Here is a 24567-nt window from a genome sequence, read left to right on the forward strand (position 1 = left end):
TTTGCGCGCCTATTGCATTTATCGCAGTCTGAGAGCAAGTGCTACTCACCGTCGTCCGCAGCGACGGCGTGCGTTCATGGCCTCCTTGTCACACACATGGCGTCGGGATCGTTGCAGTCCGTCCTGTCTGACAGGAACGAAATACACAAGTCATGCAAGACGCTTGAATCTGTCGTCAACGTCCTGAACGATTACTGTGAAGCCGCGAATGCCATTCTGACCCTGGAGAAGAAGCTGGCGAAGGCTCTGAGGGAGGCTGCGGGCGTGAAATGTGTTGCCGAAATACCAGGTGCGCATGCCAGCATGTGGGCATTGATTCCGTAAGGCCAATACATGCTTTAGCGAACGCATTGAACATCAGTGCCGTGATGTTTGAGACGCTGTCTGATGTAGACTCGAGATTCATCAAGCTCGCCGACAAAGAATGTGACAATATAAGCTCTGAGGTGAAGAAGTGGTTCAAGAAGCTAGCCGTGAGTAAGATATCATTTGAGCTACCGATATAAAAAAGCGAAGGCTGAACAACACGCGTAGAAAGAAGAGAAGGCTCATGATGAGCGACTGGCGAATGCCAATGCCAAGATTAAGCAGGCAGGTCAGCTCTATGAGAAGAAAGCCAGGAAGAATCCACAAGATGCTGCCGAGGAGCACACTCGTTATGTCAATGTCCTGAGTACCTTGGGACCAGAGATGAATCAGGAAAAATAGTAAGTGGTCGCATATGTGAATGTTCTTTTCGTCTCATATCTGCGACAGCAATCATGCACTCTTCGTAACCCAAAGGCACAACAGCGTAATGCATAACCTCGCGGCCTGTCTCTCAAGAGTCGCAGACGGGGAATGGGTGCGCTCATGCGACGGAGTTCGGCAGTTTGCGCCAACGGTGGGCCAGCTTGGACAATGGCGAGCCTTCTGTGAGGGGAGTTGGGCGGGCCCTGTTCCGAAGGGACCGCATAACAGCGACCTACAAGAAGTTCAAATTGATTCAGCGCAACGCGCCGCGACCCCTAGTATGCAAGATGAGCCACGGGAGTTGGGACTCCCCACTTCTTATAACACAGCGCGCGAAGACGCTCCGTCCCGTGCCTCCGAGCAGGAAGTAGGCGTATCATCTCGAGCTATCACGCCGTCCGGCGAGCAAGCGACTCCACAGTATTTCCCCGATCCAAGAGAACAATCTTTGCAGGGGCGGCCACCCGAGGCCTCGCCTAGAGAGCTCCCAGATCGCAAGAGTCACTCTACTGCTTCACTGGCGTCCCTCGCTTCCTTCCCCGCCCCACCTACTCATTTCCCGTTACCTCCAGTGACGCTAAGAGAGTCTCGACATTCGGAGAAGGCGACGAACGAGCCTTCTGAGGAGAAACGACGCGTTTCCTCTGATGTGTCGTTCCCGCGCAACACCGAGTCGCCTGCTCCTCTCGTAGAAGATAGTGGGCAGCGCGAAGAAGCTGTTACATCGCGCATGGCTAGCCTTGACAACGCACACACGATTGCAGCACCTGCTGGGTCCACTCAGACCAATGAGGAGGTCATCGACAGTCGTACCGTCCCTATGCGAACAGACAAGAATGACCACTCTGGCGTCCAATCCCCTTTACCTGTCACTGTTCAGCCGACTGAACGACCATCGGGTGCAATTACCGGGCCTCCATCCACTGTCTCCGCGACGTCTACCGCCGGTGGTGCATCTGACATCGGAGAATCAGAGGGACACAGTAATTCGGATGGGGCCCAAGGACATCGGTCGGACACGGTGAAAACATCAACACCTCCGACGGTGGAGAGAAGCGACACAGGAAAGAGTAACGTAAGTGTAGTGGCTGCCCTCCGTGACAAATATTCCCGCTCTGTAGGTTGTCGGTCGTTGTCAAATGAACTTACATATAGCTGACGCCATTGGTCTATAGGCAGGGCCGTCGTCACCACCACGCAAAGAGGTTCCTCGCTTACCCACTAGTGTCTCTCATCTCGCTAACAAATACGAGTCGACGGTGCCTACGCAGGCACCCACTTCACCCCGTCTGACGCCTACTTCGCCCTTCCACGATCGCAGACGTCTTTCTGTTGACATCTCTCGCCAGGGCTCTCAGCAGCCTGTCGCGGAGCCAGCGCTTCCAGCTACAAGGCAGGCACCTGCGGCGTCCCCGAACGATGTCATGGTAGACAACATTGCGCTACGGCGCCGGCGTCTTGAAGAACTGGAAGACCTTGAGCTGCGAGAACAAGAGCTCGAGCTGCGCATCAAGGAGCGAGAGATTGCACGAAGGTCGAAGGAACTCGAGTTCGAACGCGCCCGACTCTACAACGCACAGAGTCCAGACAGCGGGTATGGTAGTGACTCCTCACCGGGTAGTATCATGAACAGACTCGCCCAACGGCCATATGGCGACAGGTCCCCTCCCTCACCCGTCGTCCCACGACCCCGGCATCCCTCGCACTCCTACAGCTCTGGAAACCTGCAGCCTCCCGCCATGCAGCCTTCGTCTAGCCAGACCTCCAGCCAGCCATCATCACCGCTATACCAGCCTAATGACCATGCCCCATACTGCGGCTGCGAAACGTGTTCTGCATCGAAGTATAGAATGCGCGATAGCTCACCATCTGCTCGCGATGGGCGCCCACTGCAACCTCCCTTGACCCTACGTCCGGAGAAGCCCAAGGGCTGGATTCGACGCCTGAGTATGCCGGTCATGGGCAATGCATTCTCTCTGGATTCGAAGAAGAATCTGAGCAGCGCGGGAATCGCGGGTGGTCCCGGCGTTAGATCCAGCCTCGCCTTAGCGGATGAAGATGGTGTGCTGCGTAGAGACGTAGTGAACGTCCGCAACCGCAGTGCGACCAATCTTGTCCGGCGTTGATTAATACACGCTCTATATCATGATCTACGGTTCTGCTTGAATATGGTTTTATATTACTTCGATACCCTACAATCTACCCTTGTCTGCGTTTATGACTTCACGACGACATACTATTCGCGTTCTGTTATGCTTTGGCGATGCGCTTAACACACTAGTCCATGCATACAATAGTATAGTCACCAGTAGTACCTCGACTGCCAGCTAACGCTTCTCCCATCCTGTGTGTACCAATCTTCGTTTACGTACCTGCGTGTTGCTTTCCGAGCGCGTTTGGCTCTACTGGAACTTCTAGCCTCGCTATATGTTGTAAGTTGGCCTTCAATGAAGTCGCACTTTCTCAATTCCATTGATCAGCAGCCTGCGCACCCCGAATCTCTAAGCCCGGCGAATATCGGCTTGCTTATGTCGGGTTTTCATTGGATCTGAGGACGTGTAGTATGCAATACCCCCGAGCGCAAGCAGTTGAACTAGTGATTTGATTTTTGTAGGTCCACAGCACGGCTACAATTGGTCAGACGATTGGCCAAAGCCGTTGGCAGGAAACTACCCACAAACGCATCGCAAGTCCCCGCGTTACTAGGATGCAGGGGTCTACAATCGTAGTTCTCTTGAACTGGCTTCTTATGATGCTCCACGCAAGGCAGGCGGCGAGGCATCTGCGGGATCAGGTGGTGCAAAAGGACGAGGAGGCTCTACGTCAGCGGGAAACACAGACGCCTCACGTAGAATGGAAGGACGCACAGACGGGTTGGGGAAGCCTACGTGAGGGAAGCATGCAGACCGACTGTACGGAAGGCGTGCGCGAACAGGACGTGCAGTTCGGCCCCGTAGACTACCAGGTGCAGACTGCGCGAGAGGATGATCTACACCACCTAGAGGCGCAGATCGAGCAGGCGGACCATCTGTGCGGGCGGGATGTGCAAGCGCAACAGGAGGAGCTGCCAAACGGCGGCGACCAATCTGAGAACAACTGGTACCAAGACGGACAACCTTCGCAGACCGAGTGAGCTGAAGACCAAGTGTCTCACGAAGGCGGACGATGGGCGCAACTCACAGATGCAATGCGTTGGACTCACAAGACAGTGGCTCAGTCGAACAGGTTGAACTCGTCGCACAGCCTGTGCAGTACGAGCAAGCTCAACCTGACGTCGACTCCGGCTATGGCTTTCCAGTCCAGTACACCCCCGTTCAGCCGCTTCCGCGCGATCCATCCGCAATATTGGTTCCACTGCATGAGTATCAACAACCTTTTCAGGTCCCACAATCGCAGCCCGCGGCCCAGATCCCTGCTGCGTCATCTAGTAACATGCCCTTGGCAGGCCAACCATCATTCTCATGTCCAATTACTGCAGCAGATACCGTCGAGCCATGTGCTGTTGAAGCTAAAGAGGTAGCAAAGATCCTCTTGGATCTTTTGCTTTCAGATCCACAGCAAGTGCAAGGCGAGCAAAACGTGCAGATGGTCGATGATGACCTGAACAACAGGCGAAGTAGGCTGGGGCAAACAAATCAGGCGAACATGAACGCAAGTTCCAGGGAGGGTACCGACCCAATCTCGACGACTCATATTTACCAGTCTATGCCCCCACAGTCTTGGCAAGGCACAACTGGACCATACGGCCGTCGCTTGCGCAATGGACAAGTATGAAAAAAAAAATACACGAGTACAAACCGTGAAGGTGACAAATAGACCCTTCTGGTGCGTTCATTTTCCAAATCCTCACTGTGATACGAACAGGAATTAAGGCCGTGGAATGCAGTACAATTCACGTTTCAGCATGAACCTCACACAGATTGACTTGTTCATGCTTACTCCGTTCCTCTGTATTCCCGCCTTCGTACGCCGAGCGCCGCTGTATGCACACTACTAGTACAGCATGTATTTCATCTGACCGTGCACGGGGAGGACATACAATACTTCGAGTCAATGTTAAGACATAGGAGTGAGAACGAACCAGCGTGAATTTTAGTACACTCAAAAATACCCCCCAAGCCAATCTACGACCAACGTCAGTTTCCGCGAGAGCTGCCGAGCTGCAAAAGCGAAGATGAGCGCAATGCTCATGAGGGACTTCCGATACGAATCAGGATAGTATGATTGTCTCATACTCCCAACCCCAGGGCGCGCCGGCAAGCGCACCCCTTTAAATGAGGCCGGGAGCAATCGAACGCAAATTACAAGAGTATGCATCATTCAAACAAGTAGTGGAAGGAGTTCTCACCAGCTGAAAAGACAGAGCTTCGAACAGAGCGTGCAGTTGGACGAGCAGAAAATAATCGTGAGCGCTCATTATGAGTCCGATCACATTGTTTGTCCATGCTTGGCTCCAGTGGCTTGGATCTTGTCTCCGCACCATGATGCTATAAAGCAGGGGCTCACTCTGTTCTCTCTATTACCCCATTATGGCCCACAACCACTCTCACGAAAACTGCGGCGACGAGTCGCATGGCCACGACCACCAGCACGGCATCCCCGAGGCACAGGGGCATCGGGACAACCTCTTCACCTACATTGACCACCCGAATGTAGTTGCGCTCAATGCGGCTGCCCCGGGAAAGGGCCCGGAGGTTGTAAAGCCCTGGAGTGAACGACTTGATGAAGAGAAGGCACGTCGAATCATGAGATAGGCATTGCACATGAGCATTCCGCCTGACTTTGCAATCGTTCCAGTTCCTCGAGTCAGATGCGGACGATCAATTGTGAGCAATTGTTCACTCGCATCAAGCTAGTCGCTTACTTCCCCCGAATAGGATTTTGCGCGTACCGTTCACCGGCTCTGTCAAGCTTCGTGCAGTACTCATCAAGGCAGGACCGAGTGATCAGACGCCCGCAAAAGTTGCATTGGTGAGCATCATGCTTGGCGGGCTGGTATAATGATCGCTGATTTAAGGCATGCAGTTCAGCAACCTTGAGAACGCAGACTTCTCAGATGTCGTCGATCTTAAGCCCGTTCAGGAATTCGACATCCCGCAAGGTAGGGAAGTGGGAGAGTATCATGTCATGTGCGTGCCTGCCACTATGATGCCTTCCAAGGTGTCCTGTTCAAGTTGACCGTCTGCGCCAGGCCTGCCAAGTTCCCCAACGTCACATCCCTCACGCTCTTCTTTCCTGCGTCGCAAGGTGCTGATACCACACGAGTGTACTACATCGGATTTCTTGGTCAATTCAGCGAGGTATGCCCTTCTTTTTTTTGTCAGAATCGTATTGTGTGTTAACAATGGCGTTAGCGCAAGAATGTGCCGGTGGTTACTGTATATGAATCGCAAGCTAATTTAGCGGATCACGAGAAGATCCAGGGTGTGGACGGCAATATCAGTACTCCCCAACCGTAAAGGTGGGCTATGACGTTCAGTCAGCCTAGTCATAGCATCGATGTCTGAGGGGAGACGTCGCCCCAATGTACAATATTGAGCTTGTAGCATAGCTTTGTGTCAATTAGCAGCGCCGATATGATGATTGACCTGTCCTCGAATATTGTCTCGTGTTGGTTGGCGTCGACGTGACGATTGCCTGAGAGTACACACAAAATACAACATTGAACGGCGCGATGGCCCGATGGCGCGTCTCTACGGGCCCAGACCCGTACCTCCACCCCCGCCCTCCTGATTCCTCTGCATGAACGACTGCATCATCTCATAGCTCACCCCCGGCACCCCCGATATCCCGCTCATGCTGCCCGCACTTGGCGTACGCCGATGCATCATCCCGCCTGGGGGCATGAGTGCATTGGGATCCGCACCTGGCATAAAGCTCGGAAGCGCCGGCTGCGAGGGTCCTTGAGTCAGACCCAGTGCAGTCGACAGCGGGGGTGGTCTACCGCCTACGAACGGGTTAAAAGCGAATCGGGCTTCCGTGCCTTGCGGCTGCAGCGCCGGCGCCGGCGCCGGCGCCTGCACCTGTGGCATCATCTGCAGTGACGTGGAGGGCTGCATCTGCGACATGTGGGACATTTGCGACATCTGTGACATCTGTGGCGGCTGAGGTTGTGGCTGGGGGTGCTGTTGCTGCTCTAGCTCTGGCTGCTGTGGCGTCTTCTTGCCCGGCTGAGCTTGCCGGGCGATCATGGCTTGCACCATCGCCTTCCGCTTCTCATTGGGCATGTTCGTCAGTACCTGCTGTTGTTGCGGGGTGAGACGGAAAAGCCAGAGTGCCACGGCTGGGTTGAGTTGGGTCAACGTATACCCAGCGACCTCGGACTTCGGAGGATCGGGCATGCCGCCAGCCATGAGGAAGAAAGTGCCCGCGAGAACGGTCCTGGTGGAGAAGAACAGTATCCTCTTCTCTTGGAGGCCGTTCGGCCCAGGTATCCCGGCGACTGCATACTGAGGCCCAGTCAGCGGCGGTGCGATGAGTGGGAGGTGATACGCACAATACTCTTCTCCACAAGTCCTCGGGAGAAGCGTTTGAGGTTTTCGTCGTGAGATATCCCGTCAGGGCCAGGCGGCTTAGCGGTGAAGTGGAGGAGGGCGCAATGATTCGTGTAGCGATGCATCCAGTCCCAGAGCACGTTAACGGGGACGGCCTTCTCTGCCGACGGCATCAGTATCAGGTTAGCTGGCAGGTTCAGGGTACGCCTTGATGATAAGACGCGGATATTAGCAGTCACAACCAGCGTTGATGGCAAAAGGAAAACACCCACAAGAGATCAGCATGGCCCGGTTGCGGACACTGCATGACGACTTGTACTTGACCCGGTCGTCCATCGAGATCGAGAACGGGGGGCCAGCTGAGCGTGCCTTCCCAGACCTGGTGTACTGACTGCGTGGAGCCATTCTGTACAGGAGGCTCCACCATGCTCGACATCTGGGTAGTACTACTGGGCGGCTCATTCGGTCGGATTTGTGGGATTTGGGGTGCAGCGACAGATGGCGGCTGAGCGACACCTGTTCGCGAGGGAGGCGGTTGCGGAGCGGTAGGTTGCGGGGTGGAATACATAGGAGCGGGTGCATCAGGCATTGGGACGTCGATCTGGGGGGGAGCAGGAAACTGCCCAGGCGGGGCGGTCTGCGGTACTTGCGGCGCAGATGTGGACGGAGGCATCCCAGAGACCTCCGTCCCACGTTGCGCATTTGTCGCATCACCAGGCGGTTGCGAGCGGGGAGGCTGCACGTTGCCCTGCCCCGATTGCACGCTTTTCATATAAGACTCTCGAAGTCCATACATGATATCCCGGAGCTCTCGCTCAACGGCCTCAACACCTTCCCGGTCCCCCGCCTGCTGGAGCGCTGTCAGTTGAGCCTTTTTCTGCGTGAGCATGATTTTGATTTGACGCGCGTCCTCCATTTGCTTGCTGCTGAGAACGCGTGTGGCAGAGCTCGAGCCCCGCTGTGAGGCGGGGGAACCACCTGTTTGTGGAGAAGCTGAATTAGGCTGCGGCTGCACGCGCGATTTTTTGGCCTCCGGACTACGTTCTACTGCCGTATTGCCTTCCCCTGTTCGCTTGGCACCTAGCACGACTCAGAAAATAAGAGATTGAGGTTAGGCGTGGATGCTGCCTGCTTACTTTTCGGCGAAGACGCTGGGAAACCGCTGAGGTATATGGAATGACCATGTCTAACGGCGAACCACGGGCTTTGTATCGCCCCTGCTGCCGCCTGCATAAGATTGGTAGGAAGCGCCCAAGAGCTGAATGGAGCTACATACTGCCGCATGTAGTTCGGGGAGCTTTGGTAACGGTCGAAGCAAAATGGCACTATAGCTGATGTCTCTCTGTACGGTGAATGTGAATGCGTAAGTCAGTAATTCTGCGATGTAGCCCAGAAGGTTCACCTTCCGCATCTCAGAGGGAAGCGTCTCCCATGAGGCATCATCCAACTTGGTTGTCATATTCCACCATGGCTTCGCTGCGGAATCCGGTGGCGCGGCTGCGATATGCCAGAGTTGAGAGGCGAGGACCTGAACACGGAGGATATGAGCGAGAATACCAAGATAGCGGATCAGTTCTTACTTCACTTGTGTCCCGCAAGGAATCAAATAGCTAGGCCAAACTCCATCACTGCAGCGTTCAGAATTACTGAGCAGACGAACCTCGAGTGCAGCAGCGAGCCCTTCTAGCACTGCCATGGGACTCGAATCCGGTGCGCTCGCGAGTCCAATCCCGAAATCCGCGGGCGCCTTACGTAGCTGGGGAAGTATGCCCTGCCCCATTATGAAGTACCTCCTGCAGAGTATAGGTGTCGGGAGCGTATCTGCAGTACTGTAGGTAACGACTGCGACGAGGAGCTAGTAGTAGATGAGTTATGCGCGCGTCGGACATGGCTGCGATATAGGACATACCGTGGGTTTCGAAGGGTGGTAAATCTCGGTCATGCGATGTAGTAAGGGTGTAACATAATCGGCGAGGATCTGGTCCCATGAGTCGGCAACCACCAGAGTGGTGTCCACGACAAAGGCGATGGCTACGACTGGGTCTGCCATCGTGTGTGCACAAGGGGCCGTTGTTCCTGAATATGCCCCTGCAGCACCCGCTGCGACGCCGTTCAGCTTTCTCAACGCAGTTGCTCTTGTTCAAAAGCGAGTAAGAACGAGTAGGGAAACTAGGTCATGAGCCAACTACAAGCATTGCAGCGCGGGGCAATCAATGGACGCTGAATGATCACGATCACGCGTAACAGAAGATCAGGGTGATTTTATGAGTTCCTTTTTCCTCACTCTACAAATTGACCGCTCGGGTCTAGATCTGCTTTATAGAACAAGTACCACGGGTAGACTGTAGTGGTTAGGTGGGACTGTGAGCGTGGGCGTCGGATAAACAGATCTGATGGGAAATCACATAGTCTTGTACCTGAGGCAGAATTGTGGGGTATACGAGAAACATAACGCAAGGAACACAGAATGAGAATGCCAGGGGCAAGCTCATACTCATGAGTTTGTGGATAGTGCAGACCGAGCGACTCATATTATCACATGGACTGCGATGATCTATGTAGGATGCTAAAGGAATGGAATATCCGATGCTATGGCTGTGTCCGTAAAAGAGGACAGAATGCAGAGATAGAGACACAAAGCGAAGGAAACAGTATATCGCCGGCACTCCGATATCATGGTACAAGTCCACCAGGATGAGCGCAGTCCGAAGGGAGCATATCGACAGCTATCTGTCGCCATTGTCTCACACCAGAGTAACCAACATGCCGCCCAGCATGGCTGTCAGAGTCGCAGCGCCCACAGCTAGCCAGGTGCCATCCAGCCTCCATCGCGCAATGGCGGCGCCGCTTGCAGGAACAGTGCTGGTGCCGACGGCGCTGAGCCACGCGCTGTATTGCAGAATAGTGCCAGTCGATGCATACGATGGCAAGGTCGTGGGCGCAAATGAGGGCGTAAAGGTAGCCGTTAGCTGCACAGTTGCACCTATGACGATACATGAGTATCACGATCGGGACGGACGGGTAGAACGAACATACCTGCAGCATTCGTTGTAGTGTAGAAGTAAACGGTGGGAGCTGCGACCGTGCTGGTGGGTGCTTCAACGATCTGAGGGGCTGTAGTGGCGGGGGCCGCCGCTGTCGTCGCTGCTGTCGTCGCCGCTAACGCCGTCGTCGGTGTCGAGGTAGCTGTTTTGGTGTTAGTCGATGTACCCGTTGTAGCCGATGACACTCCAGTGAGCGTCGAGCTACCGACAATCAAGATAATGCTTGTAGGATAGAGTCGTCGGGTACATACAGAATCAGCGTCGTATCAATTCCTTGTGGGTTCAACGTGAGCTCCTCAACAACAGTCAGCCCCAAGCTAGTCGTCCATAGCCATCAGGCCCAAGCGCCCCGCAGCACAGAGGTTGCGACTCACTCGTTGGTCGTTGTAAATATTTGAGCGTAAGCTGAGACAGCAAATGAAACGACTACAGTAGCCTTGAGCAGTGCATGCAGCATGGCGGCGCTTAAGTGTACGACACAGGCTGGAAGCAAATGCTGAAGGCTAGTCGATGAGGACTGGATGGAAAGGTAAGTACTGCGATCATACCCGGACCTCTTTGCTAGGCGACGTGCACGTGACCGAGAGAATATTGCCTCCTTAAAAAGGAAGTTCTCTTCGACGTTACACTTGCCAAAATTTCGGTATGATAGATCGATTAGGTGTCCGCTTCTCCTTCATCTTCTCCTGCTCCAGGTCCACACTTGTTCCACGACCACCATCACGGTCCTGCTCGCGCAGTATTTTCTCAACACCAGTTGCAGCAGCGAAGAAGAAATCCAGAATGCCCCCCAAGAAAGCCGCCGCTGCAGAGAAGAAGACACTGCTTGGCAGGCCTGGTAACAACTTGAAGATTGGTATCGTAGGTCGGTTTCAGCTCATCGTTCTCACCATACTCATCTCACCCAGTGATTTCTAGGTCTGCCTAACGTAGGCAAATCGTCGTTCTTCAATGCCCTGTCCAAGACGGGTGAGTGACCGATGCCCCCGCCCTACATCGGTCGTTTCGTTGTCTCACGCGACGTTACTCGCCCATCCGTCTTTTACCAGACCTTGGAAAGGCCGCGAACTTCCCTTACGCGACAATGTAATTTGCACATTCCTCCGCTAGGTTTTTTATTACTTTTTTTTATAGTATGTTCGCGGCTCGTCTTTTCTCTTCACACCACCACTTGGGCTTACACCAGCGTATATGGCGGACTTGCCGCTTGCCGTCTTCAGACTAATGGTCATATTCCGGGTCCATGCACCTGGGTAAAATCGCTTCGGACGGGTACCCTGTCACCCGTCTGACATTGTTCATCGTCTTGCGAGTTGGCACGGCGGGTTGCCAAACCACCTTTTCTGTATCCTGATTCCTGCATGGTTATTCGTGCTTTTCTCCCCTTAAAACTTGTCCATACGCATTGGATTGAATATACTGACGCGAGTGCTTGACAGAAATCCCGAGGAGGCTCGTATCCCCGTACCAGATCCGCGCTTCGAATGGCTCTGCGAGCTGTACAAGCCCACATCTCGCGTGCCTGCCTTCCTCACGTGCATCGACATCGCTGGGTTGACGGCCGGCGCGTCGACTGGCGCAGGTCTTGGCAACGCCTTCCTTTCGCACGTGCGCGCTGTGGACGGTATCTTCCAGGTCGTGCGCGCATTCGACGATGACGAGGTCACCCATGTCGAGGGTGATGTCGACCCGTTGCGTGACATGGAAATCATTCAGACCGAGCTGCGCCTGAAAGACATCGAGTGGGTCGAAAAACATCTCGATGGCCTCAAGAAGACTGGCCGCTCGCTGGGCAACAGCAGCCTTGCGGACAAAGCAAGGAAGGAAGAAATTGTGAGCTGTTCAGTGTCAAACTGTGCTTTAGCTGTGTCCTCATTATCTTGCAGGCAACAGTGGAGAAGATATACAAGGTCTTGACGGTAGACAACAAGGACGTCCGCAAAGCCGACTGGACCAATAAAGAGGTACGTTCATGCTCTTGTTCTCGTGGTCGCTCTTCAGCTCCTTTTACATGACGATAAAGAGCATATTCGCTCGATTTAACCCAGCTCGTCGAGGCGGGAGTAACGCCCCAATTGCCCTTGAGATTATATTTTGTTCTGATCTATTCCACCTTCCCTCCCATGCTTACTGCGATCTTCGGTCATAAGATTGCTCTCCTCCTGTGTAGATATCGTGCTAACGTCATCCACTTAACAGGTAAATACCGCTTTGTGCGCTGCGCCTGGTGTCGTGTGATGATAAAGAGCCCAAGGCTCGATATAACCCAGCTCGTCGAGGCGGGAGTAACGCCCCAATATGCCCATGAGAAAGATATTCCTCTGACCCTCTCCATTTCGCCGTTCTGTGAAGTATTCTGCATGACAATCCAGGATGCTCACACTTGCATCTTCGATAGATTGATGTGGTCAACGGCCTTCAGCTGCTCACTGCAAAGCCTGTAACGTATCTTGTCAACCTCAGCGAGAAGGATTACATTCGCAAGAAGAACAAGTGGTACGCTTTGCGTTCCTTTTCCTCGTGTCGCTGTCGTCTGATGGTTCTGAAGGCTACCGAAGATCAAAGGCTGGATCGACGAGCACAACCCGGGAGACCCGTTGATCCCCTTCTCTGTCGCCCTTGAGGAACGTCTAACATCGATGACGGACGAGGAGCAGGAAGAAGAGCAGAAGAAGATCGGTGCGCAGAGTGCACTCCCTAAGATCACTCAGGCCGGTTATGCTAGTCTCCATGTGCGTGGCGGTACTTCATTGCTTGTCTGTTGCGTCTCACGCGTCACTCACGCAGCTTATCCGCTACTTCACCTGTGGGCCCGTCGAGGTCCGTGCCTGGACGATCCGGAGAGGCACGAAGGCGCCGCAGGCCGCTGGTGTTATCCAGTATGTACGCAACTATATGTGTCAGTCTCGATGCTGACATTTGCCATCAGCTCCGACTTCGAGAACAAGTTTGTCTGCGGTGAAATCATGAGCTACGAGGATTTGCGCGAGCACGGAAGTGAAACCGCTGTCAAGGCAGCTGGTAAGCTTAGACAACAGGGCAAGCCTTACGAGAGTGAGTTCGCTGTCCACTTGTAACTTGATCTGGATCTGACATTAGTGCAGTGGTCGACGGCGATATTGCTTACTGGAAGGCGGGAGCATGATTGTGACTTGCAGTCCAAGCGGCGATATGCAGAATCAGAGAAGTCGGCATGGATTGTAACTCGCTATTTCAAGAAAATAACATTATTTGCGTGTACCAAATCGCACAACGATAGCTGCCCCGCCAGTTGCCAATGCCGCCTAATATGCAATCGTCGAGGGGAATCATTCGCATAGCACGCTTTTACATGTACGCTGCACCCGTATGAATTTAGGTTCCAAAGCCTTGTGAAGATGGAATCGACATTAGCGCAAAGCAGCTTTGGATAAGCATCTAAGTAGTATGCATGATCATATGAGCTTGATCATGAAGGCGCACCGAAGTAACCGCACTTGTCACACGGGATAGTGTCACGTCTGATCTCTATCCGACGAACTAGAGTCTGCAGGTCTTGTTGTCGTCTAGATCTGACTCGTACCCGTCCAGCAATCTGGAACCTCATGAAATGAACTATCGACTTTAAATTTTGGATTGTAGCGTGTAGTCCGCTTCAGCTCTGAATATCCGCAATCTAGGCCAAAACATCTCTGAATTCTCGAGTGCAAAACCGTCCTGTGCTGAACACCCGTGATAACTACTCGCAGGTACATTGTAAGTACCTCGTTGCCATGCTCCTGCGCGTCTGACTGGACGTAGGACAGGCGCGGATGAAAGTGATGTACTCAATTAGACGTCCTTGCAGAAGGCGCATCCATTGCGATGCAACGTATGTCGGTGCTGGCTGAACAGTCAGTAGACCCCAGTATCAATGAAGCAGACATTCCCACAATGGCATCTTCCTCAGAGCTGCTAGCCTCTCTGGAAAACCACACAGACGTTGTCTCTTGGATCAATGAGAATCTCGACGCCGACACTACCTTGGAACTAACCGAGCTCGATCGACGCGTCGCTAGCTTGGTCGGGATGCTGGAAATCGCGAGCGAAGACACCTCGGTCGAGGTAGAACGACTCATCGACAACATCTCCCGTGGGGCCTCTCGGCTCACCTACGACTTGCATTTTATGCGTGATGGTGCCCTATCGCTACAAGGCGTGCTGCACAATGTAGAGTCGAAGTCGAAAGCACCCGCAGGTGCCGACACAGATGCTGCTCTCGCTCGGCTGCATTACCTCGACACAGTCAAGCGGAATATGGAAGCTGCCAGGGAGGTGTTACGCGAGGCAGAGAGCTGGAGCACTCTGGAAAGCGACGTGACGTCCCTCCTTGGTGAGAAGAATTACGAAAAGGCAGCCGAAAGGCTGTCTGAGGCGAGCAAGAGCATGGCCGTTTTCGAGAACACCCCGGAGTACGAGTCCCGACGTACTCTGATGGTGAGCCTGCAAAATCAGCTCGAGGCCGCCCTGAGCTCCGCATTGGTTGCTGCTGTCTCGTCGCAAGATGTAGCGGTCTGTCGCAACTACTTCGGCATATTCAGCAACATCCAGCGCGAGACCGAGTTCCGCAACTACTATTATGGGTCCCGCCGCGCACCGCTTGTCGAGGCATGGCAGAACGTCGAGCTACAGGATACCGACGGAGGGACTGCACCTAAGGCATCCAGACAGACATTCGCAAGCTTCCTGCCGACATTCTACGCGTCTTTCCTCTCTATCTTGCAAAGCGAACGCACGTCCATCCCTGCTATATTCCCTGACCCACAATCGACGCTCTCAACGTTAATCACCTCGACGCTGTCCACTCTACAACCGACCTTCTCACAACGCCTTGCTGCTGTCTCTGCGCATCAAGGTGCGACTGCGCTTCGCCAACTCATTGCTGCCTATCGCGCAACGGAGGAATTTGCCCTCGCTGTCGACAAGATCTTCGAGAAAATGGGCTACTCAAGCATGCTTGCACCTGTCGCTGCCACCGAGACCGATGCCCCGCGCAGCCACCTTCGCCGCAAGTCATCAGCCCGCATGTCCATGTCGCGACGCATGCCCTCGCGTCGGGCATCTATCAGCGGGAACTTGTATGCACCGTCCACGGTGCCTTTGGATTCCCCGCTCTTGCCCGTCCTTGAGTGGGACACTGAATTGTTCGCGCCATTTGTCGACTACCAAGCGGACTATACCGCCCTCGAGTGGCGACTGCTAGAAGCTGCATTGGCCACGGCTATGGTCGCTGGTGGTACAGATCGTGCCCTGATTCTTAGGGAACGTGCCGTAGACGTGTTCGTCGCGGCGGAGCAGGCCATCGGGCGCTGCATAGCGTTCACTCACGGGTATGGCGCTTCAGGGCTGGTACAGGCACTTGACCGCCTTATATCCTCGTTTGCCGACACCTCACGCGCGGAGGTCAGCTCTCGGAGGAAAAGTGGAACAAGTACGACTTCGGGCACGAAAGCCTCAGGAGGCGAGCTTGCAGATCTTGACTACACGTCAGACGACTGGGCAGAGATCCAGGCACTGCTGCATTTTCTGGACGCTGTGCGCGCTGTGCTGGACCGCACGGTTGGATTCGAGACCAAGCTGCGCACTAGCCTGGTACAAGTGTCCACGACGCTACGAGCTGCGAGGACGGACCTCTCGAGCGTGAATACAGTGCCAGAGGGGACAACGCGCGGTGCGATGCAGATGCTCATGCAGTCAAGCCTAAACTCGGCCGCGCTGCACGCCCTCTTGGAGAGCGTTGACCCCGAGCCACCCGCCCAGACTCAGGGCACGTCTAGCGTGCCGCCCTCGCCCGACGCGCGCCGTTCGTCCTTTGTATCCCCTACGCCATTCACCGCAGCCGCCTCGCCCGCCCAGCCGCTCGTCGTCTCCTCCCGCAGCGCCATCTCTTCCCTCGCGCGTGCATGCCAGATCGCGCTCCAAGACACAATCCTCGGGCCCCTCTACGCACATCTTGCGTCCTATGCTGGGCTGTCCGCGTGGACCGCCCCCGACGCAGCGGGCAAGCGCCCCGGCGCGGCAGGAGGAGCGACGAGCGCAGTCCACGTCCCGACGTTCTCGCTCAGCCCAAGTGCCACCGCGGCGCGCGTCGCAGAGGGCCTGCTGAGCCTCCCGCGACTATTCGAGGTATACGCGGACGACGACGCGCTCGCCGTGTCGCTCGAAACACTCCCGCACCTCAGTATGCGTTTCCTCCGTGCACTCGCGGAGCCCCCCGCAGCCCCGCAGGCTACAGGGCGGCCCCCGCCGTCGCGCCGCTCGGCGTCGCTGGCGCTCACCGCAGCACAGGCCCAGGCGCAGCTTGCTGCACAGGCCCAGTCGAGCACCGGAGTGCCAATTGAGGAGTTGCACTTCTCGCCGGAGGCGGTGACTGCGGCATGGCTCGCGTCGCTGACGCGTACACTGCTGGCGCATCTCACACGCGACGTACTGTTGCGCATCCCCAAGCTGACTAACGCGGGGGCGGCGCAGCTGGCGGCGGACCTGGGGTGGCTCGCGAATATTGCGGAGGCCCTGAGTGTTGACTGGGCCCCGCTTGGGAGGTGGCGGAAGTGGGTGGAGGAGGAGGACGCGGAGGGTAAGAGGAAGTATCGCGAGGGAGTGGGCGCTGAGAAAGAAGAGAGCACTGAGGACGCGGAGGGTGAGCAGGAAAGCGAGGAGGAAGAGATGGAGGAAGATAGTGAGGAGCGAGTCTCGCAAGTCGTGGCGCGTTTGCGTGGATGGACCTCTTGATCACGCGATGATTCTTGAGACTCTTAGTGCACAACGGGTCATTGTCTGGTAGGGCTACTTGCCTTGCGTTTCTGCTAATGTGTTTGCTCATGAAATAAATGGCTTCAATCTATCTCTTTTGCCAATCTCGAAGCTATGCTATGAATCGCGTTCACCTGTAAGAGTGCTGGCAGAACTGATACAGTTCTGCCAGCACTCTTGTCGGTTGTTACTACATGTACAGGCGTATGTAATTATGCTCCGGAGACCAGCCTTTAAAGCTTTACAGCCAGTGACCCAAGTGGTGTCACCGACGCCCGAACTTGACTCGCATGGCTTCAGTCAGTCAGGGCCATCCAGATTATGGTATGTACTGACAACCCGCGATTTAGTCTCTATCTGTTGTCAAAGCCGAGCTCTATTATGAGAAGAGTCAGTAATACGAGACCATACGAAGCTCCGGCTAGACATTCGGTGCCAATGGGTGAGCATATTCTTGGCTACAACATCACACGTCGATGAAATCATTACTACTGGTTCCGCAGGCTGATCACGAACTCATAAGGTTATGTGTACATCGGTCGTATTGAGCAGATAACGAGTGCAATCCTTACACAATCGTACGCAAGGAAACATCTGCGACCGCCTTTGGAATCATACTAGCAGTAGCTTCTTGGACAGCCCACATACGAAACGCAGCCAGGATCGACGGGAACCGTTCAGTTTCTTCCCACATGTTACTGTCCTCAAGCTCACTCGAGTGGCAGCGTAGTGACCGCAGATTGGGAAAGACATCTATGAGGAACGCCGCAACCTGGATCGGGTCACCAATCACAGACAAGGATCCCATGGCCAGTGTTTTAATGTGCGCGTTGCACGCACCTCCCCCAGGTCTCGTGTTGAGAGATATGTTCGGTGAGGATGCGTCTATGTCTAGGGCGACGTGACGGAGGCCGGACAGTGTCTTACGAGATGGAGCAGTCCGCTGAGCGTCGTGGCGGGCCTGCACGGTCGCGTATCCGTGAATAATTCATGATCGATCACAAGATGCCGCAGACGTGGCCACGCAACGGCCATCTCCATGAGGTCGGCATCTCGGAGCATGACATTGTACTCCATATTGGTCGTAATTGACTCCAATTGACGGAACGCATAGAGAGGCCGTAAGAAAGATCCCGGAAGGTCATTGACGGACTCTGCTTCATTGACTTGGATTTTGATGCATTTGAGGCTAGCTGTCGAGCACTGGTCCCCAAGCCTCTGACACAGGTCAAGAAGATCTTCACGACCTGCATGGACTGCATTGACCGTGAGATATTGTAGATTCACCCACTTGACCGCGCCAAGCACCCTCAACGAGGCTGTAAGCCTGTTACATCCGATCTTGATATCTTGCACAGATGACATGAGTGTCTGTTGGTCTCCGAAGGCGACACTGACAAGCGGGGCGGATGTAATGAGCTGATCAATGACCCGGTTACAGGTCCACTCCAGAGAAATCAGCCGTGGTGAGGAAATAAGCTCCCTGAACGACTGGAAGCAAAGTGTAGACCCGGCTGACAACTTGAAGCTCTCCAGACGACTCAACCCTTGTATTGCGCCGCCGGCGAAAGAGAAGGGGCCATTGCGATCTTCCGGCTGCGCGCATGAATGATCTAATTGAAGCGCGCGTAGGTTGGGCACCAGGACCGGTAAGTGGGCGAGTATTGCATAGGTCATTTTCTCGGAATCGCATAGGGCCATCTTGAAGTGCGTGATTTTCGATCCTAGCAACTTGGGTATCAACTCGACAGGAAGGGTCGATTGCGCCGTCTCAAGCTCCCGAAGATTGGGAAACGATGGCGAGGATATCGCAAACATTCCAAGCATTGTCATGTGTTCGTGGTCTAGAACGCCGTCACTGATGTGTGAACCCCACGAGTAGTTTAACAGCATAATGCGGACACGTTGAGCGTAGAAACGAAAACGAACCCAATCCTGAGGGCGGATCTCTCTGTTGAACCACTATAGATTGAATGTCTTTAGATACAATGTGCGGATAACTTGAGCAACATATTACTAAATGAGAGTACACGTCCTCCTTGGAAGGCAGTGTCTTTCACACACGCCATGTCTCCCTTCGTTCTGACCAGAAATCGGGAGGCATTGCCTTGACGATATTTTCGACGCCGGCCTGTGCAATCCACAGCCCATCCAGAGACGGCGCGCTGAGAGTTTTGCATGTCCTAGCAAGTCGGCCGAGGCTGCGGGCATCTCGGTACGAGCGACTTGCGGGATCCCAGGAGAGATATGAGACGATATGCGACACGATTTCCGCAACATCTAAGGCGTGGTGCATCACCTGCGGATGAAAAGAAGAAAGTACTCGCTAGAGGATAGTTGGAGTTCGGAAGAGGTAGGAGACAGCTGTGGCCACAAGCGCCTACTTGCCTGAAATACGCCGAGCCTCATACATTGTCGCCAGATCGATCGGGCACGCTGATGCAGTGGCGGCGTGGCCTGTAATATGTATAGGGCAGTTCTTCTTAACTGATGACTCCTACAAAGCAGAAAAATTCACGTCTGGCCCGATAATGGTGACTATCTAAGTAAAGCAGTGGGCTCCCGCATTAACAAACTATCCGGAGACAATGCACTCAGCAAGACAACCATGATCCTGAATGAGGTCTAATTTACATTTACTCACTCAAGCTGCATGAGCCAGAAGTATCTCAGGAGTAGGGCATGCACACAGGTTGCGTTGTCTTCATGAGAGACCACTCGAGCGAGTGCAGCACACCGAGAACGCATGCGACATACCATTGGTGACCCGCGTCGACATGCACGGCGGTGGCGTATGCGACAAAATGTATTATTACGAGTCCCGCGACTCGGCGTGATGGTACCCTTGAGAGGACGAAGTACTACAGATACAGACTCGTACAAACCGGAAAATTACAACTCGTTACACTACAATATCAGCCAGCACTGTATACCTATATGTATATGCCTGCGTGCGTGTATGAGTGTGTGTCTACAGCACACTCACGACCAGTCCCCGACCGCGTCGGCGCGCGCACGCACGCCCTCAGCCATCGGCCACCTTCGGGCACTTGATGCTCACGAGGTGCGCGCCGAACCGCGCGTCATCGTCCCCGAACGTGATGCGCCGCGTCTTCGCTTTTGGCGGCTTGCGCGGCGCTTTCGAGGGTCTGCAGGGCTTCTTTGCGCGGAATGTCGGACGTGGGACGCGCTGCAGCGCGAAATCGTCGTCGTCGTCTTCTTCCTCGCCGTCGTCGCACTCCTCTTCTTCATCGTTATCCTCGTCGTCCTCGTCATCGTCATCGTTATCCTCGTCATCATCGTCCCAGGGCGGCAAGCCCCCGTCCTCCCCCTGGCGCTGCAGCACGAGCGCCGTCAGCCGCCGCCCGTACAAGCACCCCGTGTCGACGCCCACGCTCCAGCGCTTCACGTCCAGCCCGCGCGTCGCCGCGTGCCCATACACGATGCTCGCGGGCTCGCACGGCAGCGACAGCGCCGCCCCTCCCCCGCCGTCTTCACCGTCATCGCCGTCATCGCCGTCCTCACCGTCGAGCCCGGCCTCGAACCCCCTACACCGCGCGATCTCGCGATTCCACACCTTGCTCCACGGCGTGCCCTTGCCGTTTTGCCTGCAGCCGCGCAGACCCGTCAGCACATGTATACCCGCAGAACCCGTCAGCACGCGCGCACCCGTTGACCATCGAGCGTCGAACGCAGGAGGGAAGGGGGAATTGGGGAGGGGGGAGAGGGAGAGTGGACTTACCGCGTGACCTTCCCGCTCTTCCGCACGCCGCGCATGTTCAGGAGCACCCACGGGTCGCGGTTGTCCGGCACGTCGTGCAGGATCGCGCGCTCCTGCGCCGCGCGGAGGCGTTCCCGCGTCACGTTCTGCCGCGCTGCATCGAGCCCGGACGCGGACGCGGATTCGGCACGTAGGGCTCGCTGGCCAGCGCCGGCGCCGGGGCGCAGCGGGGCATCCGCCTCTTCCTCTTCTTCCGGGGTGCTGTACAGGTCCGGCGGGTGCGCGAGCGGCTGGCGCGCGTCGTCCGGCGCGCGGGTCGGGTCCGCGGGGAGCACGCCCGCGTGCACGACGAAGAAATGCGCCGACGGCGCGTGCAGCACCAGCGGGAGCGTGTACAGGCACTCCTTCTGCGCGTCCGTCATGTCCCTGTCGCGGCCGCGCGTCAGCACAGCACCCACCCCCCCCGCGCGCACCAACACGCACCGCGCGATCCAGTAGTGGTCCGAGAAGAGCGCCCAGTCCTTGCTGTGCCGGCCCTTGCCCGCGCGCGGGATGCGCCGCCACCACGCCGCGCGCCACGTCCCCGCGGCGCGCTTGCGCGCGGTGTCCGCCCACTCGTCCGGGTCGCCGGCGCCCTTTGGGTCCTCGCGCTGCGCGCGCGCCCATTCGCGCTCGATGAGGGCCAGGAACGCGCGCCCGCTGTGCACCGGCGGATCCTTCTTCTCTGGGTCCGCGCGCGAGCGGGACAGGGCGCGCCGGGCGGGGGCGAGGGCGGGGACCCACGGCGCCGGTGCGGCGGTGGGGTCGAGGTGGAGCGCGGCGAACCAGTCGCGCCAGGCGCGCCACTGGACGACCATCTGGTCGTGGTTGCCGCGCACGGCGTGCACGCGCCCGGGGGCGCCGCCGCACGCGTGCTGCGTGACGAAGTCGAGGACGGCGAGCGAGCCGGCGTGCGTTGACTTGGCCATGATGTCGCCCGCGAAGGCGAGGGTATCGGTCGCCGGGCGGTAGGAGACGGCGGCGAGGAGCTTGCTGTGGGGGTATTAGCGCTGTGGTAGGAGCGTGATGAAGCTGTCGCAGTGCAGCCGAGAATGGCATGTTACAGCAGTCCGGATCCTATGCGCACGAGCTGACGTATCGTACTGCGTATGATGAACGCGGCGCGCGGAAGGCAGGACGAGGAGCATGCTGCGCCAGGGACGAGGGTACGGGTTGCATGTCATGGACAGTGTGTACGGAGCTTTTGGTCTCGTGCGCGCGTGGGATGGAGCCCTATAATGAACTTCGCATCTCGCGTGACGTGCATTCCACGCGCCGCGGTATTCCCGCGGGCGCTCGGATCCGGACATGGAAGATCCGGGGCAGATCCCGGAGCACGCACGCAAGCGAAGCACGCCCGATCCGAGCAGCGAATCGCGACTCCCTCATTGCCCTACCGCGTCTATGCCCAGGGGCCGCCGCCGCAGGCGCAAGTCGTGGCTCGTCTCGTCTGCGCAGCGACCGCAGATGGCGTGCGCACGCAACCGCGGAGTGCGCACCGGATGGACGTATCACTCACTGGAGGGATTGGTTCATGCCGTGTACGTCACCGATGACCAGGAACCGCCGCGCGGGGTCGTCTGGCGGGCTGCCGCGTGAGCAGGGGCGGCGGCGGCACGAGGGGCGCGCGGACTCACCGAGGCCGACGTCGTGCGCGTCCAGCGTGCGGAGCGGGACGATCTTGTCAAAGTCGGGGAACTCTGCGCGGCTAGCGGTGTGAGCCGCAGCCGGGCGCCCGATGGGGCGCAGACGTACCGTAGTCCGGCTTGCCCTTGCGCAGGCCGGGGCGGCGCATGCGGGGGATGATGCTGTAGTGCGTCGCGATGCCGAGCAGGAAGACGGACGAGAGGACGACCGCGAGGACGGCCTGCCAGGCGTCGGAGAGATGCCTGCGCCGCGCGGGCAGCATGGTCAGCGTTGATGTCGTTGCAGCGATCCAGGTATGGCGTGTCCGGGACAAAGACGACAAGCAGAAAGGGGTGGATGGGAGCGAGGAGGTCGCTTTTAAAGGGGAGGAAATATGTTGCTGCTGCAAGAGCCATCACGTGTTTATCAGATTAGATGGTCTTCCATCCCAAGTACCGCATCGGTGACCTCACGCGTCTCCACCACAAACATTCCTATCATTTGCGCGCGCGATGGTCAGCGGCGTTTCTGACACATCCAAGACGGGATCTGAGCAGCAGGTCTTGGCCACGGCCTCTTCTATGACCGCTGTCGATGCCAAACGACCATTCAGTTCAGACATCGGATGCAAGTCCATCCGATGGGCTCCAAAAGCACTGTTCCGGGAAAAACTCAAAGAGTTTTTGACTGGTTATTAACATGAGGCACTGGGGAGAGGGGTATGTTATCAACATTCAGTGACGGTTACTAACTAGTTTTTGGCATGACTATCAGCCTCCAAACGGCGGCTACACCATCCAATCCGAGTTCTGACAGACGATGATACTGGCTGAGGCGCAGATACTGGTTCCGTACAGGTGTCATGTCTGACAGTAGGAGGCGGAGTCTTCAAAGGACCGCGAGATTCGCGTGATTGTGCACGAAGACCAGATCACCCGGCACATCCTGATGTCACTTTCATACACATCATCTGTCCCAGCTCCGTCCGAGCTGAACCCATTTTCAAAGTACAACGCCCGGAAGGCCACTTACAGCCCTGGGGAGTTGTTGACATCGTCGCATTTGACTCACAAATACCGCTCGGCTAGTGACTTGTGACTTCAAAATTCAAGTATGCCGCGCTCTTACACCAGTGTACGACATCCAAGTAAGTACCGAGCCCGGTGTCGAATGCGTGTCAGGCACTCGTTGAGCCGTGGATAGTGATGTGTAGGTTGGATCGATGCGAAACAAGGAATCCACAATGTGCGACGCTTCCGTGCTTCATATCTTCTGTCCAGACTCTCCGAGTATTGTTCTCATTAACCCCAGATTACTTGCTACTGGTCGGTGTCGGCGGGTTGCAATCTGTCGAGACATTCTGAGGGCTGCCTCCGCATATTGAAAGAAACTCGTACTGCAGTTTTTGCAGCCTTCTTCACATTTGCATCTCAAAGGCGAGGTAGACAACTTGTCTTTGCATAGCTGGCAGTTCTCCTTGCACTCCACTACGGCTGTGAGTTAGGACCACCAAACCAGTGTAGTACGGCGCAAGATGTTTCCGCACCCACCTACAAAACGTTCGTCGACATCCTGAACAGTACCACCTGGGCAATGTGAGAAAAAACCCATAGCCGATGATAGGAGAATGACACAAGGTGTAGCCGCTTGCATGTGCGTATATATACGATACGCACTGACCGATCTGCGAGTAAGGTTTAGCTCTCATATGTGATCAACGAGATAGGCGGTAAGTCGGACACTGAGGGTCCAGTAGACCTTAGGCCCTTATCAATTCAGACCTTCCCTGCTTTCCCTCCCTCATAAGTGCGTGACCAGCCATGTCTGCTAAGGGCGGCACCAAGTATCGGTAACCTGAATTCTGGGTCCGAGACATTAGCTGGTATTTGAGCTGCCCGCTGCTACAGTCAGGCTCGGCTGCGTGTACCGAACATGTACATGTCCTGAAAAGACGTGTATATATAGACAGTTCTTTGATGCTTGCGTGACTTTCGCACTTCGCGGCCGGACCACCAGGTGACCCGCATCTCGATGCCCAGGGGCTCTGCGTAGGGGATATCTAGGGAGGGACAGAATTGATTAGGGCCATAGACTTCCTCAGAATTCGGATAATGACATGCACAATCGCGAATGGGTCCTC

At 55.9% G+C, this 24567-nt stretch overlaps 7 protein-coding genes across 7 annotated transcripts; 4 read left to right on the forward strand and 3 right to left on the reverse strand.

Annotated features, from left to right (window-relative positions):
* Positions 1–96: 96 nt before the first annotated feature.
* POSPLADRAFT_1049143 (hypothetical protein) lies at positions 97–4506 on the forward strand (the record flags this gene model as incomplete). Its single annotated transcript, XM_024479675.1, has 8 exons — positions 97–289; positions 343–473; positions 535–673; positions 834–1807; positions 1908–2793; positions 3347–3368; positions 3499–3861; positions 3915–4506. 8 exons carry the CDS (start codon positions 97–99, stop codon positions 4504–4506), a joined length of 3300 nt encoding a protein of 1099 aa, XP_024335789.1.
* Positions 4507–5204: 698 nt separating this feature from the next.
* Positions 5205–6329, forward strand: POSPLADRAFT_1041216 (hypothetical protein). The gene is made up of 6 exons (XM_024477864.1): positions 5205–5465; positions 5530–5558; positions 5610–5703; positions 5758–5861; positions 5924–6032; positions 6087–6329. Exons 1-6 carry the CDS (start codon positions 5262–5264, stop codon positions 6189–6191), a joined length of 645 nt encoding a protein of 214 aa, XP_024335790.1. The 5' UTR covers positions 5205–5261; the 3' UTR covers positions 6192–6329.
* A 96-nt stretch (positions 6330–6425) lies between these two features.
* On the reverse strand, positions 6426–9276 carry POSPLADRAFT_1060080 (hypothetical protein; the record flags this gene model as incomplete). Its single annotated transcript, XM_024481225.1, has 7 exons — positions 6426–7181; positions 7229–7433; positions 7499–8306; positions 8363–8453; positions 8503–8754; positions 8887–9081; positions 9136–9276. The coding sequence occupies 7 exons, from the start codon at positions 9274–9276 to the stop codon at positions 6426–6428; spliced, it is 2448 nt and encodes an 815-aa protein (XP_024335791.1).
* A 694-nt stretch (positions 9277–9970) lies between these two features.
* Positions 9971–10727, reverse strand: POSPLADRAFT_1060081 (hypothetical protein; the record flags this gene model as incomplete). Its single annotated transcript, XM_024481226.1, has 4 exons — positions 9971–10209; positions 10263–10471; positions 10522–10587; positions 10645–10727. The coding sequence occupies 4 exons, from the start codon at positions 10725–10727 to the stop codon at positions 9971–9973; spliced, it is 597 nt and encodes a 198-aa protein (XP_024335792.1).
* Positions 10728–10991: 264 nt separating this feature from the next.
* On the forward strand, positions 10992–13509 carry POSPLADRAFT_1173243 (hypothetical protein). The gene is made up of 10 exons (XM_024488225.1): positions 10992–11135; positions 11189–11239; positions 11320–11356; positions 11710–12103; positions 12157–12234; positions 12669–12766; positions 12819–13002; positions 13058–13149; positions 13200–13324; positions 13375–13509. The coding sequence occupies exons 1-10, from the start codon at positions 11054–11056 to the stop codon at positions 13413–13415; spliced, it is 1182 nt and encodes a 393-aa protein (XP_024335793.1). The 5' UTR covers positions 10992–11053; the 3' UTR covers positions 13416–13509.
* A 673-nt stretch (positions 13510–14182) lies between these two features.
* POSPLADRAFT_1067400 (hypothetical protein) lies at positions 14183–17131 on the forward strand (the record flags this gene model as incomplete). Its single annotated transcript, XM_024482183.1, has 2 exons — positions 14183–16091; positions 16128–17131. The coding sequence occupies 2 exons, from the start codon at positions 14183–14185 to the stop codon at positions 17018–17020; spliced, it is 2802 nt and encodes a 933-aa protein (XP_024335794.1). The 3' UTR covers positions 17021–17131.
* An 801-nt stretch (positions 17132–17932) lies between these two features.
* POSPLADRAFT_1151603 (hypothetical protein) lies at positions 17933–22710 on the reverse strand (the record flags this gene model as incomplete). Its single annotated transcript, XM_024486552.1, has 10 exons — positions 17933–19003; positions 19104–19340; positions 19795–19902; positions 20103–20649; positions 20784–20908; positions 21470–21794; positions 22144–22251; positions 22321–22381; positions 22439–22501; positions 22557–22710. The coding sequence occupies 10 exons, from the start codon at positions 22708–22710 to the stop codon at positions 17933–17935; spliced, it is 2799 nt and encodes a 932-aa protein (XP_024335795.1).
* Positions 22711–24567: the final 1857 nt, after the last annotated feature.

This window comes from Postia placenta (assembly GCF_002117355.1).
Source record: "Postia placenta MAD-698-R-SB12 unplaced genomic scaffold POSPLAscaffold_13, whole genome shotgun sequence".
Taxonomy (NCBI): domain Eukaryota; kingdom Fungi; phylum Basidiomycota; class Agaricomycetes; order Polyporales; family Adustoporiaceae; genus Rhodonia; species Rhodonia placenta.

Excerpts from the sequence above, each read along its gene's own strand:
- POSPLADRAFT_1041216 (XM_024477864.1), top strand. The coding sequence starts at position 5,262 with ATGGCCCACAACCACTCTCACGAAAACTGCGGCGACGAGTCGCATGGC. Across the intron at positions 5,466-5,529 it reads AACGACTTGATGAAGAGAAG|TTCCTCGAGTCAGATGCGGA; the intron begins GCACGTCGAATC and ends CAATCGTTCCAG. Across the intron at positions 5,559-5,609 it reads TCAGATGCGGACGATCAATT|GATTTTGCGCGTACCGTTCA; the intron begins GTGAGCAATTGT and ends TCCCCCGAATAG.
- POSPLADRAFT_1173243 (XM_024488225.1), top strand. The coding sequence starts at position 11,054 with ATGCCCCCCAAGAAAGCCGCCGCTGCAGAGAAGAAGACACTGCTTGGC. Across the intron at positions 11,357-11,709 it reads AACTTCCCTTACGCGACAAT|AAATCCCGAGGAGGCTCGTA; the intron begins GTAATTTGCACA and ends AGTGCTTGACAG. Across the intron at positions 13,325-13,374 it reads ACAGGGCAAGCCTTACGAGA|TGGTCGACGGCGATATTGCT; the intron begins GTGAGTTCGCTG and ends ACATTAGTGCAG.